The 20438-nt window shown below is 40.0% G+C and overlaps 3 protein-coding genes across 6 annotated transcripts in view; 2 read left to right on the forward strand and 1 right to left on the reverse strand.

Moving 5' to 3' along the window:
• Positions 1-102: 102 nt before the first annotated feature.
• Positions 103-8991, forward strand: polk (polymerase (DNA directed) kappa). Of its 2 annotated transcripts, none has more exons than XM_031308700.2 (15): positions 103-260; positions 452-595; positions 825-944; positions 1108-1260; positions 2135-2266; positions 2458-2608; positions 2793-3014; positions 3396-3520; positions 3754-3920; positions 4026-4058; positions 4175-4271; positions 5395-5566; positions 5720-6685; positions 8270-8318; positions 8435-8991. In XM_031308700.2, the coding sequence occupies exons 2-15, from the start codon at positions 467-469 to the stop codon at positions 8514-8516; spliced, it is 2598 nt and encodes an 865-aa protein (XP_031164560.1). In that variant the 5' UTR covers positions 103-260; positions 452-466; the 3' UTR covers positions 8517-8991. The 2 variants fall into 2 exon arrangements, with proteins under 2 accessions (XP_031164560.1, XP_031164559.1); XM_031308699.2 differs by having other exon boundaries at positions 103-258; positions 449-595.
• Positions 8992-9352: 361 nt separating this feature from the next.
• On the forward strand, positions 9353-15110 carry ankdd1b (ankyrin repeat and death domain containing 1B). The gene is made up of 15 exons (XM_031308713.2): positions 9353-9861; positions 10289-10389; positions 10534-10632; positions 10749-10847; positions 11137-11241; positions 11369-11470; positions 11600-11698; positions 12220-12318; positions 12752-12850; positions 13030-13128; positions 13245-13343; positions 13617-13712; positions 14083-14284; positions 14465-14596; positions 14721-15110. Exons 1-15 carry the CDS (start codon positions 9687-9689, stop codon positions 14774-14776), a joined length of 1662 nt encoding a protein of 553 aa, XP_031164573.1. The 5' UTR covers positions 9353-9686; the 3' UTR covers positions 14777-15110.
• The window catches only part of poc5 (POC5 centriolar protein homolog (Chlamydomonas)), a 10015-nt gene continuing 4186 nt past the window's right edge, over positions 14610-20438 (reverse strand). For 2 of the 3 annotated variants that reach the window (XM_031308711.2, XM_031308712.2), the window contains 8 exons: positions 19824-20000; positions 19423-19527; positions 18343-18522; positions 17517-17700; positions 16894-17027; positions 16376-16477; positions 16036-16206; positions 15395-15533 (listed from right to left, as the gene is read on the reverse strand). In XM_031308711.2, the coding sequence (XP_031164571.1) occupies positions 15399-15533; positions 16036-16206; positions 16376-16477; positions 16894-17027; positions 17517-17700; positions 18343-18522; positions 19423-19527; positions 19824-20000 (1188 nt within the window). In that variant the 3' untranslated portion in view covers positions 15395-15398. Of the gene's footprint in view, positions 15275-15372; positions 15534-16035; positions 16207-16375; positions 16478-16893; positions 17028-17516; positions 17701-18342; positions 18523-19422; positions 19528-19823; positions 20001-20438 lie in introns of those variants that run through there. The other variant, XM_035994000.1, reaches the window with a different exon arrangement.

Here is a 20438-nt window from a genome sequence, read left to right on the forward strand (position 1 = left end):
ATATGGATCAATAATTTGATAAATTATTTCATTTTTTTTTTTTTTTTATAATTGAATGTATTATATAATGTGTTTATTTAAAGAAGCAAACAGGCTAAAACTCCAGACATTTCCGGGGATGACGCATGTATGCGGAAGTGCCGCCAAAATCCCAAATCCATAGTACTATTTTTCATAACATGTACAGGCATGAACGTTTGAGACGTCAGACAGCTGAGCGATTTTAATTCAGTTTGATCCTGTTCATTCAGAGTAAAAAGGTAAGTTTCTGAATTAATGTTGGTTATCCGATCTAGCTAGAAAAGGTAACATCGCATACATAATACTTGGATACATAAAGTTAGTTACGACATCTTACAGGGTTGTTGTCAACTAACTTTAGAACAGAGTTGAGATCGTAATAAATTGGACCATACAGCCAAAAAAAACAAACGACTGTTTCCCCATCAAGGATCCATTCTTCAGGATGGAGAATGGGGTTAATAACTCCAAAGGAGAGGGCTTCCTTTCTAGGATGGCCCTCAATGACAACAAGGCTGGTATGGAGGGTCTTGACAGGGACAAGATCAACAAGATCATCATGGAGTCATCCAAGGTAACGTTAGACACTAACAGCTCAAATAGACTTACCATACCAATAATCTTCCATACATAAGAATCATAAATGTGAGGTCTGGTTTTACTGGCTGTATCTAGCCTTGTGTGAAAGTCCCATACCAGTGTAATGACATACAGTCCTAAAAATAGATGTGCTATTGTAGCTTTTCATTATAGCTGTGCTACAGAATCTCTAACTCTTTATTGTCCTTGGCGTTTCTCTGCAGGGATCTAGGTTTTATGAGAATGAGCTGAAGAGAGAGCAGCAGGTGAACCAGCGCATTGAGAAAATGATGCTACAAAAGGCACAGATCACAGAACAACAGTTAAAGAAAGCACAGGCTGAGGTAAGAAAGACATGTGGATTTAACTGGATGAAGTTGGCATCGGTTTCTTTTTCTCAGAGGTCAAAAAGAAATGCAGACAAATGTAATGTGCTATTGAACAAAAAAAATCTACATCATAAATATCACACTACTTAGGTGTTTTTCCTCAAATCTCTCTTCATAGGTAGAGAGGATGGCCACCGAGCTGGAGAGAAGTCGTGATCTCAGCCGTGTGATTGTACATGTGGACATGGATGCTTTCTACGCTGCTGTGGAGATAAGAGACTGTCCTGAGCTGAAGGACAAGCCCATGGCTGTAGGATCCATGAGCATGCTGGTGGGTTAAAACATGTTCTGGGAAATGGACACAATATGACAGTAACTTCTTAGATAAATAAATACTGGAGGGTATGCCCACGTAACACTTTAACTCATAGTAGACAGGGTAGAAATAAAAGAAAAGTAATATGATTTTAGTATTGATAACATTTTTGTGCTTGTATTAATGTTTTTATTAATGTTTTGTAAGGTGTCCTTGGGCGCAACAAATTACATTTATTATTATTATTATTATTATTTTTTTATTTTTTTATTATAGAAAAACTATGTGCATTACTGGTCACTTTGCACACAGAGCAATGAACCAAACTCAACTTTTTCTTATCTTTTTGTATTTGCAAATTTTGTTCCGTTGGTGTTTTATTCTATGTTACATTATTTGATTTTACCTTTGCCTAACTACATTCATGGAATCTTGCACACTTGATTATGTATCTTTAAGGCATACTGTTTCTGCCTTCCCTGCTCTACCTGTAAAGCACTTAGGGTCAACTGTTGTTTGTTTAAATGTGCTATACAAATTAAATGACTTGACTTGACTTTCTGTGATACAGTTAATCACAAACCCTTTAATCACATTTTTGCAACTATCACAAATGTGCAGGATGTTTAAAATATTTATCACATCATTGTGAATCTCCTAACCATGATTCTCACAGTATAATATAATGCTGCCAGGGATACCACATTTTCTCAAATTACAGTGTAGGAATAACTCTTCATAAGCATATTTTATATATTACTAAATTCATTGCACTGTACATTACTGTCAATTTAGAAAGAATGGATATTTAAACCAATGTCAATGTAATTTGAATGGCTTCCAGACAAATTCAAAGTGTTTTATTTCAATCTCACCCTTTCTCTTTCAGTCAACATCTAACTACCATGCCAGGAAGTACGGGGTCCGAGCTGCCATGCCTGGCTTCATTGCAAAGAAACTCTGCCCCAACTTAGTTATTGTTCCAACCAACTTCGCTAAATACAGAGCTGTGAGTGGTGAGGTAAGAGTGAGGGCAACACACACACACACACACACACACACACACACACACACACACACACACACACACACACACACACACACAGATAAATACATTTAGAATTTTGCTTTAAAAAAACAAATGCTATGCAGCCGTTTTGTCGCTACTTGCTTAAACTAACAGGTGCTTATGCATTTGCGTCTTTCTGTTAGGTCCGGGAGATTTTTGCAGAGTATGACCCTCATTTCCAGTCAGTGAGCCTGGATGAAGCCTATCTGGATTTTACAGACCACCTGGAACAGAGGCAGAGCTGGCCAGAATCCTTGCGTACACATCGCTTCCACGCCAGCAGCACCGCTACAGGCAGGACTTAATTATACAGAAATGTAGTATCATTGTACGGTGTGTTGTTTTTTGTAACTGCAACTGTTGCCACATTTACTATGTAGACATGACAACATGACAGGAAACATTTCTGTTATATGATCAAAGTTTCATACAATAAAAATACATCAGATTTTGGTTTGAAGTCTGTTCTTTTCTGTAGGTGAAGAGCAGATTAAGCTTCCCCAGGAGGCAGTGCCAGAGGAGAAAGACCTCTCTCCGGTCCTGTTTGACGACAGCCCGAGCTCTTCTCCCTGCTTGTCGGGCCCTGAAGGTGTCGGTGCTGCTGGTGGTGCGTTCGAGGTGTTTGGGACGTCTGTTGAGGAGGCTGTGAGAGAGATGCGCTTCCGCATTGAACAGAAGACCATGCTGACTGCCAGTGCAGGTGAGCGGAAGACCACTCTGACATGATTAAAGAAACACTATCCTTTTTTAGTCAGTCAGTTATTGTTAAACTTTTTGCTTTTATTTGAGTTTCACAGGAGAATTATAACAGTCATAGAACGTAGGGTTTCACTTTTCTGGCATCTTTGTTTTCCACCCTCTCCCTCCTCCCTACTTTCTGAATAAGAAATATGAGGGGACAGGCAACTCATTTATTCTTTGCAATAACACGCAGCTCAACAATAATAATAATAATAATAATAATAATAATAAAAGTCTTTCCTGCACATTTTTTTATAGAATTATGATCAAGATTATATGTATGTTTTGCCAGCCATTCATTTACAAACGCACTATTCAATTCCGCTATTCACTCTTCTAGGAATTGCTCCAAACATGATGCTTGCCAAGGTGTGCAGTGACAAGAACAAGCCCAACGGCCAATACAGACTCCCCTCCACTAGAGAGGCAGTCATGGACTTCGTCCAGAATCTCCCAGTTCGCAAAGTACGGTACACATTGCTCAAATTAAAACATAAACATAAACGGAGCGTCTCGTTGTGTAGTTGGTGAATAATGATGGAAAGATGTTAGAATGTAATCATGTGTTTTTGCATTATTAAAGGCTGACAGATAGGGTGTAAAGTTACTAATGATGTGCTGCAGAAAGGGGATGATGGGTGAAAGAAAATGTATCTCAATAGTTTAAAGAGTAAAAATGTGTTTGTGTATCCTTTCAGGTTTCTGGCATAGGGAAGGTGAGTGAGAAGATGCTAAATGCTCTGGGCATCAGTAGCTGTTCTCATCTTGGCCAGCAGATGGGGTTGCTGTCGTTGTTGTTCTCGGAGACAGCCTGGCATCATCTTCTGCAGGTTTCTCTGGGTCTGGGCTCTACATTTATACCTAGGTACTTCACTGTATGTTTAATAAAACTCAACAAAACTGATTTAAAAAAGAAAACAGTCCAGTTCAGAGAGAGGAGATAATACTTGCTGTCTTTGCTTTTAAACAGACATGAAGAAAGAAAAAGCATGAGTACAGAAAGGTATGGTTTTAATAAGGCATAAATAGACACTGACACAGCAGAATTGATTATTTTTTGTGTCCATCCTCTTAACTCTCCCTCATTTCCTCTCTGTCCCACTCTTTCTGACGCTATAGGACATTTAAAGAACTGAGTAAAGTTGAGGAGCAGTTGTCTTTATGCAGGGAGCTCTGTGAAGACGTAGCAGAAGACATGAAGGAAGAAGGTCTAAAGGTAGTGAATGAGGGTTGCTTTATTTATTTTGCAACATGAACATAAGCCTGTGCATATCTTATGAACAAGTAGGTTGTCTTTGGCTACCTGTCCTGGTTACATCAACCACACACAAGGTTATACTTTATGTTCATATTTTTTTTAATTTATACCTGCTAAGACATTTCTTGGATAGGGCTGGGCAATATATCAATATTATATTGATATCAATCTGAGACTAGATATCGTCTTCGATTTTGGATATCGTAAAATCGTAATGTATTGTGTGGTTTTGAAGGCTGCATTAGAGTAAAGTGATGTAATTTTCTGAACTCAACAGACTGTTCTAGCTGTTCTATTATTTGCCTTTACACACTTTGTCATTAAATCAACATTTCTGATGATTATTTATCAAAAATCTCATTGTGTAAATAATATTTTGTTAAAGCACCAATTGTCAATCCTACAATATTGTCACAATATCGACATCAAGGTATTTGGTCAAGAATATCGTGATATTTGATTTTCTCCGTATCGCCCAGCCCTATTCTTGGATGAATATTGCCTTAACACTCTAACTGACAGTCTGAGCAAAGAGAAGCGAAATAAAGCAAGAACTGGGGCTATACAGAAATTGACACCACAAAAATGGATGAAGAGAAAGAGAGACAAAAAAAGAAATACTGTCCTATTCTTGGCCTCCCTACAATCACCCTAACTCCAAACATAATCTCATACAATTACCTCAACCTGTCCATTCCTTTTGGAATCGATAGAGAAAGGTCTGGATTGCTTGGCACGACCATCACCCCCCTGCCTGGGTCCTGATGTGGCCTTGATAGCTGGAGGAAATGGAGGGCCATTAAGGAGACAGCAGGGGCTACTATCAGCCTTGGAAATGTCTCCCTGGGAGATGATCACATTACTATGAAAGCGCTTTGTGGCGTGTTACTCACAGAATGCATTCTGATGAATCAATCAGTGATTTGACAGATTATACAGATTTCCATCTCTCGTCTATTTATGGCCCTTCCACACAGTATCATTGATTACGCTTAAGATATTGATAAACAGCAGACAGAAATGACCTTATCTGCTTTCCATAATATGAATTCAACTTTGTATTTTCTTTATTTTCCTAAAGGGTAAAACAGTAACACTGAAGCTTAAGAACGTGAGCTTTGAGGTAAAAACCAGGGCGCTGACGCTGCCGTATGCTGTTGCCACAGTGGATGAGATCTTTGCTGTTGCTAAGGACCTACTGAAAACGGAAATCGACAATGAAAGCCCCCAGCCACTCAGATTGAGGCTCATGGGTAATTAGATATAGCAATATAACTTACATATCAATTAATATGACTTTCTTGAAATAAATCTAAATGATCTGTGACACACTGCATGTGGAAATAATAACACAGTTGGCATTCATTTTGAAGTTTTCTCCCGATAATTTGTTTTTGTGGTCGTAGGTGTTAGAATCTCCGCCTTTGTCAGTTCGGATGATAAAAAGCCCCTGCAGAGGAGCATCATTGGCTTTCTTCAGCCAGGCAAGACAGACTCTAGTGGCTCTTCCCAAGGAATGAATCAAAAGCTTGATAAAGAGCATCTCTCCAATCACTCCTTCCAAACTGGGCCCCTTGCTTGTCTTCCCCTGGTGCAGAAGTGCCAGAGACAAGAGGAAGTTCCCCGCCAAACTTGTGATCAACCCAAACAGTCTTTCTTCCAAAGGGCTCATGCCAAGAGACTGCAACTCCAGGCAGCGAATGCAAGCACACAAGAGGAAGGACTTGGGGAGAAGGCTTTTGTGATTACTTACACAGACACTTGTGCTCAAAAGGGTGTAGAGTCATCAACAAAAGCGAACAAGAGTAACTGTACAGCATCAGATCTCTCAGAAAATGACTATGTCTCCCCCATAGAGGCCCATGCATCCACATCAGGATGTGGCGCCACAGTGTCGGAGAGCCTCACCTGTCCGGTGTGTTTTAGGCAGGTGGAGACGACTGATTTGAATGTCTTCAACAGACATATAGACCAGTGTCTCAGTGATGCCTCTATAAAGCCAAACCAATGGACAGTTTTTGACACAGAGTCAGATCTGGACCTAGAGAATCATCAGAAAGAATGTGAAGAAGTAGAGTCCAACAGAGTTCCTCCTCAGGAAGACCAACACAGCTTGGAAAACGATTCTCTTCAAACGGTTTTGTTGATCAATGGTGACAACAAAACGGCAACCTCGAGCCAGCCTCAGTCACATAATGATAAAGGCCCCATCCTCATCTGCCCAGTATGTCAGCTGTCCCAGGATAGTGATGACCTCACCATCTTCAACCACCACGTTGACCTCTGTCTGAACCGGGAGGTCCTACATGAGCTAGGCGGGCAGACGTTGTCTCCCATAAATCCACCTTCAGTTATAAATAGCAAGGCCTTAGGTGAGTGTGTGTACTGAATGATGTTGTTCAACACTTCTACACTAAACAGGAACCACATTCTGTGCACTTTCTTAAAATGATCTTATTTTATTTGTCACATGAAAATCGTTTGAGATACAATTTCAGTGTAGTGTTCTCATTTAGGATCCCAGTGGCCTGAGGGTAGAAGCTCCTCCTGAGCCTCTCAGTGCTGGCCTGGTGTATCCAGTACCTTCTTCCCAACCTCAACAAGGAGAAAAGGCCGTTTCCCTGGTGGTTTTGATCTTTAGTGATTCTCCTAGCCTTTTTTGTTTTTTGTTTTTTTTGCAGCGCCTGGTCTAAATTTTGTTTAGTGAGGGTAGGGCACCGCCTTTTGTGTGTTCAGCCAAACAAGCCACTCTCTGCAGAGCTTGCGGTCCTGTTCAGTGCTGTTTCCGTATCAGGCAGTGATGTTCCCTGTCAGGACGCTCTCGATGATGCAGGTGTAGACATTCCACAGTATTTGAGGGGATACCCGGAATTTCCTCAGGCCTCATATGTGAAACAGTCTCTGCCTTGCCTTTCTCACCACTGAGTCAGTATGCAGCGCCCAGGTCAGACCCTTGGTGATATGGACACCAAGGTACTTGAAGCTGTCCACCCTCTCCACTGAGGACCTGTTGATATGAAGTCTTATTAGTCCTGCTAGAATTCATGAGTAGGTTCAATTGGGCCACTTGGGGGCGGCAGAAACCAGATGTCAACACAACATTGACATATCATTACCTTTAAGTTGTGGTGAACTTGTTATGCTATACAGAGCAACATTAGCATTCATTTGGAGTCTGACGACTCACTCTCTTTTAGCTCTGTTTTTGGTCTCTACCAACTCCTGAGACAAATATATGTCTCTTTAGCTGCTAAATGCTCCACTATGTTTACCAGCTAGTCACTAACAGTGTCTATCTGCTGTTTGGTGCTGTTTGGTGCTGGGCAGTTAGTGTAAAGTGGGGTTTAGAGGTTTTTAGCTGAAAAAACAACACTATGAGAGCGGTGAGAGTGAACCAAAGAGCTGCAGATACATTATTATAAAAAATATCAATAATAGCCTTTAATTATTCATTTAGTTCCTTGTGTACTTTGGGGTTGCAGGTATGTCAGTGTTTCCTACATGGATCTCAAGTCTGAGAATGTATCTATCTCTTCTGATGACGGATACGATCCTGTTAGTAACGCCTATAAACTGTGGCTGTATGACATCTTTGGTGTTAACAGAAGGAATGTCTATTTCGCAGGAAGTCAGTGGCCTATGACCTTGTTATTTACTGAAAGTGACATTGTGTGAGAAGTTTGAATCGATTCCTACAGAGAAAAGACATCTCATTTCAGCCCATGGGGCTTCCTTTGCCCTGGTCTTGGAAACTGCTAAATCACTTTCTCACCTATTCATTTCCTACAATGAACTGCACCTCAGTTTCCTCTTAAACAAGCCTGCCTCAGAAATTGCACTCTTTATATCCCTGAGGAGGTGCTGCAATTGTGTGCCTCCTCTGTGGATGTCATTTTCTTTGGTGAGAGTAGGTTTTTTTTCTATCTATGTTCATTAGTGTCCGTTTCTGTCCGCAGACAGAGGCCGTCTCCTGCCAACGCAAGCAAGTAAAGGCAAAACCAAAAGGTGAAACTGCTCAATTACAGATTGTTGCTGCACAAAGTGTTGACACGTGATCTCTTCATATTCCATGTACTGCAGGTAAAGTAATAACAAGGGATGTTTTTTTTAATGACTTTTAGACGGGACTCACCTTCCTCTCCTCCTTCTAAGAAGGCTAAAGGCCTCGGTCCTCGCAACACCATCGACAAGTTCTTCAGGTGACCAAGATTGTCTATCCTCATCTAGACGAACTGAGAAAGATTTCTTCAGGAGTTAAACACCTCTCCTGTTCCAACGGGTTTTCAATGCACACAAAGCAATATTCAGTTTTTCTCTTCAAGTATCTGTAGTTAAGAACGCTGATATAAGAAGCTAAGGATTTGCACTAATATGTCTTGTTTTTTTATGAGCCTTGCACTAGACAAGAAACTAAAGATGACAAAAGACAAATTCTGTTTTAAATCTGGCAAATTAATGGACATATGTATACCAGTGTGTTATTGGATCACAAGGGTATTTATTACATGCTGAGGTGCCACTGTTAGATTTTTAATTTATCTTCAAGTTATTTTATTCAGTAATTGTATTTATTGTGTTTTCCAATGACAGTACTGTATACGTTTAATAATGAAGATAAGAGAATCCATCTATCGTGTAAATCAAAGTTGAAATAAATTATTATTCTGCTGAAATTTCACTTGGTGATGACATTTTTACAATAAATTACCATCCATTCTATTATTAAACTGACCTTTAACTAAATGTCTTACTGAAAAAAACACATCATTGGTTTAAAGTAAGTTTATGACTGAAATGCTTCTGGTTTAAGTCCTGAATCAGATTAGAAAAGCTCCAGCAGGTGCACAGTGACCAGCTGCAAAAGACTAATGCCTCAGGTAGTGTGAATGTGAACATTGCTCCCAAAAAACATGTGTAACTGGCCAAACTTCCCTGGACAAACAAGTTAAACTGCTATTAGAGCCTCATGTTAATCTTTTGTAAACATTGCACTGTGTTCACAGAAATTGGAGTTAAAAGCACTTGGTATAACATACTTAAGCCATTATATAGTCATGCCACATACTAGTCATGTAACACAGGTGGCTTATGACTTGTTTAATATTATCAGCAGTCTCTTAAGGGTGTGAGCTGGTAAAGTAAACACGGATCAGCCCTCCAGCATTAAGAAAAAAGCAGGAGTATGCTTCCACTTGAATACTTGCTGTTGTGTATTTGAAGACAGGAACTATACATGAACTGGATAAAACTGGATTTTCTCATCTTCTGTTGGATCAGTTTCCTCAGGTATTGCTTTCAGTGCCACCCATTGGACGGTTAAATTACACCAAGCCTGTCTTGGTCACACGAAGAGGTCATTTAAAGAGCCTCTAGATGGAGAGAAGAGCTTTGGCTTTGAGGGCGATGATCAAGAAGCATCGTCCTAAAACAGAGAATTTGGACCCTCGAAAATGGATGAAACAGGAGACTATGAGGGGCTTTGCTGACTTTATACTGAACAAGGACTCTGACAAAGAAACAGACAACAGCTTTGACAACAAAGAGATGTGTGAGTATGCATATACAACAAAATGTGGGGAATACATAAAAGACTGGCTTTACAGAATATAACAATGATAGATTATGGCGCAAATGTTAAAGTTTCTCTTGTTCAGTACTGTGCCCTCAAATTTATATTGGTGTAAGCTGGAGTTACTCATTGTAGTGGAGTGACTGTATAACCGCCTTCTTCACTAGAAACACACTATATTTGCACAAGGCTGAAACCAAGGCGATCTCCTCCACAGCACATAAAACAGATACACACTCAAGTCAGTTGACCTTACAGTATGTTCCTGCTGTGGTTTTGACTCAAATGCCATTGCAAATTTCTTACACATTATGTGATTGTGTGTTAAGCCCAGTACATGCTGTTATGTTTATTAAATAATATATGTAAGAAGCCATAAAGCCTTCCTGTCTGCTGTGTTGTGCAGTGTTGGATGCAGAGAAGCAGTTTATGGAAGCAGCTAAGAGCAATGACGTGGAGACCATGAAGACTCTTGGAAGAGGGCTGAATGCCAATGCAAAGAATGTGGTGGGTCTAAATAGACAAACCTATCTGCATCTCAATATACTGCATTGTATAATACCACACAAACTGTCTGAAAGGCTCGTCATTTCTGGTATTTTGTAATCACCTTTATTGAATGCAATATACTAATGACGTTGTTTGCCTCAGGATAACAGGACTGCCCTTCACTATGCAGTAGCTGGCAAAAACAAGGAAGCTGTGCAGCTTCTTCTGCAGCGGAGGGTCAAGGTGGACCAAAAAGACAAGGTGAGAGGGCTTTGAAATGTCCTGCATCTGAAAACATGCCACTGACAATAGCTTATGTAATATTCTGTATTCTGTAAGTAATCACGACTTCCTATGTTGCATTCTGTGTCTGACAGTATGGTGTGGCACCCATTCATTTGGCTGCCTGGTTTGGCAGCTTGGAGATCCTGAAATTATTAGTGCAGGCTGGGGCTGAACAGAAGGTTGAGAACACGGTAAAGAAGCAAGAAGACTTTTGTTCTACTGTTTCTCAGTAACTGACAAAGAAAAATATCCAGAAGTTGGGCAATTTGTCTTTTTATTTTGTGCAACATTTAAAAAAAAATAATAAAAAAAAGTTTATTTCCCTGGATTTTGGAGCTAACATTTGTATGCACGTCTTGTTACAAACCTCAGCCCAGATGCTCTTGTTATATATCCTTTTGTTTCCTAATTCAACTCAAGTTACATTTCTTCGAATGTACACTGCTTGATTAAACATTAACTTGCTTATTTCCACCTCAGGAAGGACTGAACATCATGCATTGTGCTGCTATTAACAACCACACTGAAATTATAGAGTATATAATGAATGACCTGCAGATGAAAGAACTAGACAAAGATGACCAGGTATCTACTTGACACTACTTTTTAATAAAGTAAATCAGCTGCATAATTAACTTTCTGGGCAAGTTATTTTGGACTACCAAAGTGCATGCAGAAAATGGTTGTTTGTACCTCAATTATTATATTTCAGTCAGGACACCGGGCATTTGCATTGGCAGCAGAGCATGGGTGTGTTGAAATGATGGATACGCTGACTAGGCCATACAACATGGACACCATGAAGCCCAACAAGGTGTGTGTGGACTTTAAGTGTTTTTGGTTTGTGTGCTATTTATGCTCATGTGTCTGAGTGCACATTTGTGTGTTACACCTGCAATGAAGCTCTTTGATGCCAGTTTTTTGCCTCCCTCCCTTCTGCCAGCGCGGGGAAACGCCCCTGCACTTAGCTGCCAGGAACGGCCACTTGGATGCCGTCCAATCGCTGCTGCAGAGCTTTGATACTCGGGATGAAGTCAATATGGTAGACAATCAGTGTAAACATCCTCTCTATCATGGTCTGGTTTGTGACAGTGTGTGCTCAGTGGCTAATCCATTGCTTGTTGGTGGCTCCACTTCGGATTAATTAAGACGTATCAAACACGTACTATTATATAACAAAGCAAACTGTGTTCTGGCTTGAATTTGAGCTCTTAGTAAATTATATTTAATATGATTTACTTGGTGCTTCTGGTCATAAATTCTTCTAAGTGGGGTTGGAGTTTAATGATGGATATCATCTGAATTACCTGTTATTAATGCATTTAAAATGTTTAAAAGACTTAAACCAATATCAAATACTGTTTTGGCTATGAAGTTACTGATGCCCATCCAAGTTCTTTCAGATGGTTTTGTTTCTGATTTGTAGTTGGTTATAGGCCTGGAACCATTATTCAAATATTGAACATAGTACAATTTGAAATTGTGGTCCACCTGAGAATAATTTTCTGCTTCTGCTGTGGGAAACTAGCATCACTACTGTTGTTTTTTTTGTCTGTGTTGCAGGATGGCGAGACAGCTCTGTACCAGGCTGCAGACAACGGTCAGGAACAATGTGTCCTGGCCCTGCTGGAGGCTGGCTGTGACCCCAACATTCTTACAACGGTACAATAGGCCACTATACTGACTTTAACATTGAAATGACTGATTAATTAATTACATTTAATTTATACTTTTTATTGATCCCCAATGGGAGAATTACAATGTTTTCACTCTGTTGTTAGAACACACTACACACAGGCCTGAAATACACACACATGCTCAGGTCCTATACATGCACAAATGGAGAGATGTCAGAGTGAGTGGGCTGCGACTGCTGGACAGGTTTGGCGCCTTGCTTAAGAGCACATCGGCAGTGCCCAGGAAGTGAACTGGCACCTCTCCAGCTACCATTCCACATATAATGCATCATAATGCATCATAATGCATTCCTGTAAAATGTTTTATGGTTAATCCTCTAGGCAGCATCAAAGTTTACATGGTAAATATCTTTTTTGCACTAGTAGTAGAGCTAAAGCTAAACTTCCATCTCTTAAAGGCCAAATGCAGTGCTCTCCATCCAGTTGCAGAAAAAGGAGACACCGCTCTTGTCCAACTCCTCTTAGATCACAATGCCCATACGGACTTCCAGAATCAGGTAAGCAAACACAAGCTAGGTAGCAGTAGTACACTCTCTCAGTAAAGTTTTTTAGTAACACACATATCAGCTGTGCTGCTGTCACTCGGCCTGGATGCACATCATTGTGATTTCTTCTAAGCTAACAGTTCCTTTTTTGGGGGGTTTCATGTTGTGTAACAGGATATTTTTGCTCTCAGCACCTAGAGGCTCCTATCCACCTGGCAGTGAAGAAAAGTCACATCCCTGTCATCCATTCTCTACTGAAGGCTGGCTGCAACATTAATGTCACCGATAAGGTATGATCTTCCGAGTAACAGTAACGAAGGATGTCAGCCAAACTATATATATAAAAGAGAAATAGAGAAAATATTTGCTGTATTGTGTTGTCCTGTCTTATGCCATAAACTGTTAGAGGTCCCAGACTGCTATTCATCTTGGTGCAGAGCTGGCTAGAATAGACGTCGTGGAAATGCTTCTTAAATCCGGGCTGGATCTGACACTCCGGGATAGGGTAAGAATTCTCACAAACTGTTAGAGCCAATATAGTGTAGTTTCCATATATATTAAATTATGCTCTTGTACACACTTTTTTCCAAGACTTAATCTTGGCCAAAATCTGATAGTTTGGCCATCCAAAGGGCAAAATAACTATATATGATTAATTTAAGTCATAACAGCAGCATGATTCATTGAAACGGTAAGACAAATCGGATTCTACATCTGATACCTTACAATTGTGATTAAAGTTTGTGTATTTTTTTTGTACATGGTGGATTCGGAGTAGCAAGGTAAGACGGCTCTGGGTGTGGCAGTCAGAGCAGACGAGGTGATTATTGTGGACATGATCATCAAAGCAGAAAGATACTACGCCTGGAGGAAGGTGAGAGATGGGCAAATGATACTTAACTTTTAGCCTGAAATCAATAATTACATTCATCACAAATTATTTATTTCCTAATGTCAAAATCTAGATTAGTTGAATCCCCCATAATACTATTAAAGCATCCACGGTAAAAAAAAAAAAAAGACTCACAGCCCAGAACCATTTGACAGCCAATTTACCGTAAATTTAATTAAGGTTATGCCTGATTCCTTTCCCCCTCTTGATTTGAATTTTTTTTAACTCTGGCATTCATCTTGTTAATCATGTGTGTGTGTGTGTGTTTCCAATAACCTCTTCCCATGCCTGTGTGCTCTCTGAGGCTTGTGGCTTTTATCAATCTGCTGACATAATTTAATTGCCCTTTCAGGCCAACACAGAACCTAATGAGAGTGTTCACAGCGAGTATGCACTAACATTTAAACTCGACCACCGCTATGAGAACAAGCAGCTCCGCTCCATGGCCTGGCACCTGGCGTACGAGCTCCTGAAACCAGGAGACTGGAAAAGACTTGCAGAACACTGGGGCTTCACTAAGGAACAAGTGTCGGCCATCGAGGAGCAGTGGACAGGTGCCACAACTCACACTAACTGGACAGGTTTTTGACTGTGCATTTGGCAACTCTCTGAACTAGTATAACATAAGATTCTTGTAGCCAAAATTCTACAAATTAAAATCCCTGAATTCATGAAGAAAATTTGGCAATGACAAGAATATTCTTGGACAACAATTTGTGTGTGTTTGTCTACAGGTCAACACAGTTATCAAGAGCATGGGAACAGGATGCTGCTGATCTGGCTCCACGGGGAGGAGTTGGCTCAGAAGAGCCTTGCTAAAGAACTCTACGAGGGCCTCATTCTCACAGGGAACAGGAAAGCTGCAGGTGCATTCAGTTAAAAATGTTTTAAATATATATATATATAATGAGGAATCTATACACATATAGATGTGCTGCCAGGGGACATGTGCTAAAATCTTATTGCAGAACATGTTAATTTGTCTTACAGATAAGATTCGGATGGAGGCAGAGAGTTCCAGCAGTAAGAGCTGCAGCATTTCATGAGGATGAACACTGCAACATATGGATATGACAACAACTCAATGTTTACATCCTTTTTAACTACTGATCTCTACAGAAAATTACCAGTACAATTATTTATTTTAGAAATAAAAGTGTGTCAGATTATTATGGCTTTGGTTTAATAAAGCAAACAACCTGTGGTGTTGAACAGTCAGTGTCATTAAAAAACATCAGTACAATAAATACTACATTACAGTACAGTCTCACCTGTGCATAATTTAGAGTAAAACATTTTGATAGGAATAAATGTCCATTTTGCAATTCTAAACTCTGTCCAGCTGGTTATAATTAAAAACATTTACATGTGCAGTTCTAACACCTGTGTCTGTCTTTCCTGAGAAAAATAATATTGCTCAAGAAATCGTGCACATTCGAAAATGTCCTCATTGAGGACAAATAATAAACTATCTACAATCACGAGAGTAAGCTGAAAAAAAAATCTAATGTTCACTTCAAATGCGGAAAGCAAGGGCAAATTCACTCCAAGATATCAAAGTAAAATAGACTGGAAACTAATGGCAACTAGGATTATTGCATAGGATGTGTTACATTTTAAATCTAGACTAAGTGAGCAACACTTCCTGTGTGAGATATGTATGAGTGGTCAGTCAACTACTTTGATGGAGTGTACTTGGCATGTGCTGGTGTGTGTTCTGGAGGAGCTTCTGCCTCCAGTGGAGCTTTGGCCCTGCTGGGAGGGGCGGGGAAACTTAGAAGCCATCGCCTGACCGATGGTCAGCTGAAAGAATGAAAGAGAAACAAAAGAAAATGTTCATTAGTATTTTTTTTTTTTATTATTCACATAAAAGGTATAGACATAATAACACATTGCACTATTTGCACAGGACTAGTATTTACAGGGGACCTCATGTGATTTAGAAATGAACCCCCCCCACCATCTGTGTTTCAAGTCTGTATTTTACTTGAATTTACTGAACTTATTCCCCACATATATATGTCAAGGCTCTGTCAAAACTGTCATTTATAATTGCCAATGCAGCCAATAAAACCCCAAATCACAGATATGCTGATTTTCCCCGGACTAATATTATCACAAAACCTCTGTGTTTAGCGAAATATGGTAGGTAATTAGCGGTGGAATTTGTACCTGACAAATTACAGACATGGCAGATTCGCCTGGGATTAAGATTACAGACGACCTCCGCAATTATTGCAAATCACTAGAGGTCCCCAGGTAATACTAGTCCCGTGTGAATAGGGCAATAAATAGTAATACAAACCTGTGTAACAGGATGATGGCGTTCAACTATCACAGAGGTCATGGGCGGAGCCACACCCATCACCTGGAGGTTGCTGCGGGCAGCTTTACCAACGTCAGTACGTGCAGTGATGCGAGCCGTTACAGTCTTTGAGGGTTTTTGTTGACTGGCTGTGACAACACGACTGCTCACCTGAAACAACAAATATTATTGCATTGTGTATACATGTGATAACTGTAGTAGAGACTTATTTTGTACTAAACTTGAGTCATTCTGTGTTGTTGGTCACCATTTTGATAACCATTTATTCGATGCGTCACACATGTACCAGAGTCAATAGATCATTGTGTCTAATGCCAACCTGTTTGTGGGGAATTGCAGTGCCCCCAAGTGGCAGTGAGCTGTGCACCACTGTAGTGGGAGGGATCGTTTCTGCCCTGGACACCGGGGCACCAGAGTCCACCTGAGGAAACAGGGAATCAGGGGGAACAGGACCAGAAGTGGGATTTAGAGGAAGTGACTCATAGTGCGGCAAATGAAAACAGAGAGAAGGAATTACAGAAGGAAATGTAAGACTACTGTAGAACACTTCTGTTTTAGGGGCATCTACATGAGAACCTGTTGAGTGTGAAGCCAGAATTTGCAGCGATATAAATTAACAAATACAAATTCTAAATTAAAGAAGAAGAAAAGATTATGCAAATTCAAATTGAGAGACTTTTTATATATATATATATATATATATATATATATATATATATATATATATATATATATATATATATAATATTGATTGATCCAATTAAATTTGAGATGGCATAGAAGAACTATGGTGTGTAAATAAATGTATGTTTTCGTTACAAATTGTCAGTGTCTCACCATATCCTCTACTTCGCTGTGGGAAGGGTCCGGGCGGTCAAAGTGGACTGGGCTGAACCGTGTGGAAGAGATGGGATATGGTTGAAGTTGAGCCAATGTAGCAGAGCCAGGCTCATCCTGGGGAGGCAGATTATCTGTAGAAAGAAACAAAAAATAACAGTTATTACATTAGTTGATAAATGTTGCAAAGGGCTACTGAGGGCTTTTACAGGTAACCTTTTGAGTGCCACATCAAGGTTAGAACCTGTGCAAAGGACCCCTCAGTTAGCACTCAGCACATCCACGGACTCATCAACCTATTAGATGAGCCAGTGAATGACTTCAAGAAAGGAAAAAGACCACCCTTCACTCCACTCATTCATTAATCGCCACAATTGTCAATAGCACACGGCTGCACTCTATTGGAAATTGGTGTTCCTTTCTTTTCTGTCTGTTAGTTTCAGTCTTGATAGCAGTGTTAAATCAATACAGCACAGAGGCAAAGCTAGCAGCTCCTTTATGCTTTGTTGAATAGAGCATGAGTCTATTTATGTAGTTATGGGGCTTGTGATGAAGATACAAGTGCAAGTTTTAATGTGCTAGTTCTCTAAAAATCAGGTTTGTGTGATCATTCTTTTACAGACCATGCTGATCATGAACTGGATGGTGCTCCGGCCGTCCCTCTGTAGTGTGGAACATGCCGAGAGCCTCCATGTTGAGAGCACACACGCCCCTCATGAAGGCTTTCTTCATAGATTCTTCATAGCGCTCTCGCTCAAGTCGCAGTCTTTGAATCTCTGCCTGGCCCATTTCTATAGCCTCACAGTGCTGCGGAGACAGGTAGCACAAGGTAGAAAGAAGGAATTTATCGATTATAGATTATATAATACTGACAAAAACACCTCATGTTGTTTCTTGCTTTCATTATAATCTTCTGTTTTCCCTAATTAACCTTTGATTTCTTAATCTATTAATGAAGTTTAGTGGGGCTGTTATTCACTGAAATGTTTAAATTGTATGTATTTATTACAATTAACTGAAGAAATATTTGAAAAAACACATGTACCTATGTAAGACACTAATAAAACATGCTACCCAGTAGGGATGCACGATTCAGAAAATGTCACGATTCGATTCAATATTGATTTTTAGGCTCACGATTTGATTCAAAATTGATTTTCGATTCAAAAACGATTCTCAATTCAAAAAACGATTCACAGTATGTAAATGTAGTTACGTTTCCCATGTGACTGCAGTAGACATACAATTTAAAAAATTAAAAAATTAAATTTGAATCGGCAGAGCTTGAATCGCGATTCGAACATGAATCAATTTTTTTGCACATCCCTAGTAACCGGTGGTGCTGACTACTGTGGTAAAACACCTCAGTGAGGTAAAGTCAAGTATGACTTGAACGCAGCATCACCATACACACTGTTTTATATGCAGATCCTTCACTCCGTTATTTACCTCTGCCAGCTTGGCCTCATACTCTGTAGACAGGTGGGTGCAGACCTCTTCAGCCCTTGCACGACAAGCCTGCTCCACCTTGACCTTCCAGTGTTTCTGGATCAGAGACTGCCAGCCCGACCACACCTTCTTCTTCAGCTGCAAATTGTAGTGCTGCTGCGCTACCCGAGCAGCATGAGCCTAGCAGGGAACCACAAGACCATGAAAACATTCACAAGGAAATGATTACGCCCTTAATTCATTCTTGTGCAGGTGCAGTGCATTTGCTCTTATGGTGCACGTTCTGTGTCAGGGTTTAGACAAAAATATGAGTCATTCACTCCACTTTCCATTTTAAACAAAATGGCATAAACATCTTTTTTGTAAATGTAAAAACAAGGCACTTGCTAGTTTGATAAGCAGTATGGTATGAAAAAGAAACAGATTGTTCATCAGTGCAATGACAAAATTTCACATATGTACATTTTGTAAGAGGGAATATTTGTGTAAAAATGTGGCATATGCATGTTCAGTGTGCAGTGACCTAGTGATGCATGGGTCGGTCACTCATGCAGAGAGTGATTATTTGCATAAACCATTTAACTGCACTGACAGTAATCTAGCACTGTTAAAATACATTCACTTTCAGTAATTGTACATCAATTTCTTTAAAAATATACATACTGTATATAAAAATTGTAAATGTGTGATTTCAGCTTTTGTATCATGTTCATGCACAGCAGCAGGAGGTTTTTTCTTTTCTTTCTGTTAAGCGATCTTTTAAGTTATTTTTCACAGTTCATAAAACATAAAATTTAAAAACTATTTAAAAAACGTTTTGTTTTGTTGACTAAACTAGTAAGCATCTGCTTTTTCTCAGCGAGTGTGCAAGTGTGCGTTATGCAAATGTGAGAGTTGGAAGTTTTAAATGATACAGGAAGACAAACAATAAGCAAACACTGATGCTGTGTAAAGGATAATGTCAATATGTTCCTTGCATTAAAAGGGCTATGCAACTTATCCTAAATCTCTCTGAAGACACCCATGCTCATTGTAAATAGATTTCAAACCGTGGGAAACACCACAGTGTCATCAGTGTACCTCTTCTTTGGCAGCAGTGTGCTGGAGTCTCCAGTGGGTGAAGGCCCTCATTTTTTCAAGCTTTTCCTTTTGTCTGTCCAGCACCTGGCTCAGGTTCACAATCACCTGAGGGAGGACACATCCCATAAAAAGCTTGTCTAAAACGCAGACAAAGTTGTTACTTATGTTTCTTTCAAGTTCTATGTGTACATAAAGATGAGAGACAGAATGTGCAAGGGAGCATACAATAGAGATACAGAGCTGATAGCTTAGACATGGATTAAGCCCAACCGGTCCTACACTAAAATTTCACACCAATGGAAATCACTGGAAATTCAATCTCAGTCTAGTACTGAGAATCCATGTCCAACCAACCAGCACATTACGTACTGGAGAAAGCAAATAAATACACATGAAGTCACCTCATCTTTTCTCTGGTTGGAAGTCTCGTAGGTGTGTAGCAGCCCCTTCAGGCTGTCTAGCTCTGACCTCAGGCCAGCTGTCTGGTCTGCATACCTCTCCCTCTCTTTTCGCATCTCCAGCTTGTGTTGCTCCATAAAGGCCAGCTTCCACTTCCTGAGCTCAGTCAGCACATTTGTCTAATAAGGGAATGGAGGGTGGGACAGTCACAGTGCTTTAGTACATATGGGCATGTGTACACATTTCTTCAGTAGATTTTGAATTAGATGAACAGGTGTGCTGGGGGTCTAGAACAGGCTACCACATGCAGCCTCCCCAACACCCTAATGCAGAAGTATAGTGTGAATTTGGCTTTAGAGGTAAATGGTGTAATTGTGATCACAGCTACATTTCTACAGGGTCAAACATAGCAAACACCCACAAATGTGAACATGTTTGGCTTTTTTGGAAGGTAAAACAAAATATGTTTTTTTCCCCACAACAACAGAGGCTCACAAGCAACCAATTTGGTCAAGAGAACTGAAAGTGTCTCAACTTCCTCTACTACTGTACATTCCAGGGCTCTGCCTTTTCCTAGGGCAAACTCTTTCATCAGCACTGCTTAGCAGGCGATTGGT

The sequence above is a fragment of the Sander lucioperca genome, chromosome 2 (genome assembly GCF_008315115.2).
Source record: "Sander lucioperca isolate FBNREF2018 chromosome 2, SLUC_FBN_1.2, whole genome shotgun sequence".
In the NCBI taxonomy this organism is placed as follows: domain Eukaryota; kingdom Metazoa; phylum Chordata; class Actinopteri; order Perciformes; family Percidae; genus Sander; species Sander lucioperca.

Bases quoted from the DNA above. Each gene is read 5' to 3' on its own strand.
- polk (XM_031308700.2), top strand. From the start codon at position 467: ATGGAGAATGGGGTTAATAACTCCAAAGGAGAGGGCTTCCTTTCTAGG. The intron at 596-824 runs GTAACGTTAGAC...GTTTCTCTGCAG, and splicing joins TCATCATGGAGTCATCCAAG to GGATCTAGGTTTTATGAGAA. The intron at 5,567-5,719 runs GTAATTAGATAT...TTGTGGTCGTAG, and splicing joins ACTCAGATTGAGGCTCATGG to GTGTTAGAATCTCCGCCTTT.
- ankdd1b (XM_031308713.2), top strand. From the start codon at position 9,687: ATGGAGAGAAGAGCTTTGGCTTTGAGGGCGATGATCAAGAAGCATCGT. The intron at 10,633-10,748 runs GTGAGAGGGCTT...TGTGTCTGACAG, and splicing joins AGGTGGACCAAAAAGACAAG to TATGGTGTGGCACCCATTCA. The intron at 11,471-11,599 runs GTGTGTGTGGAC...CCCTTCTGCCAG, and splicing joins ACACCATGAAGCCCAACAAG to CGCGGGGAAACGCCCCTGCA.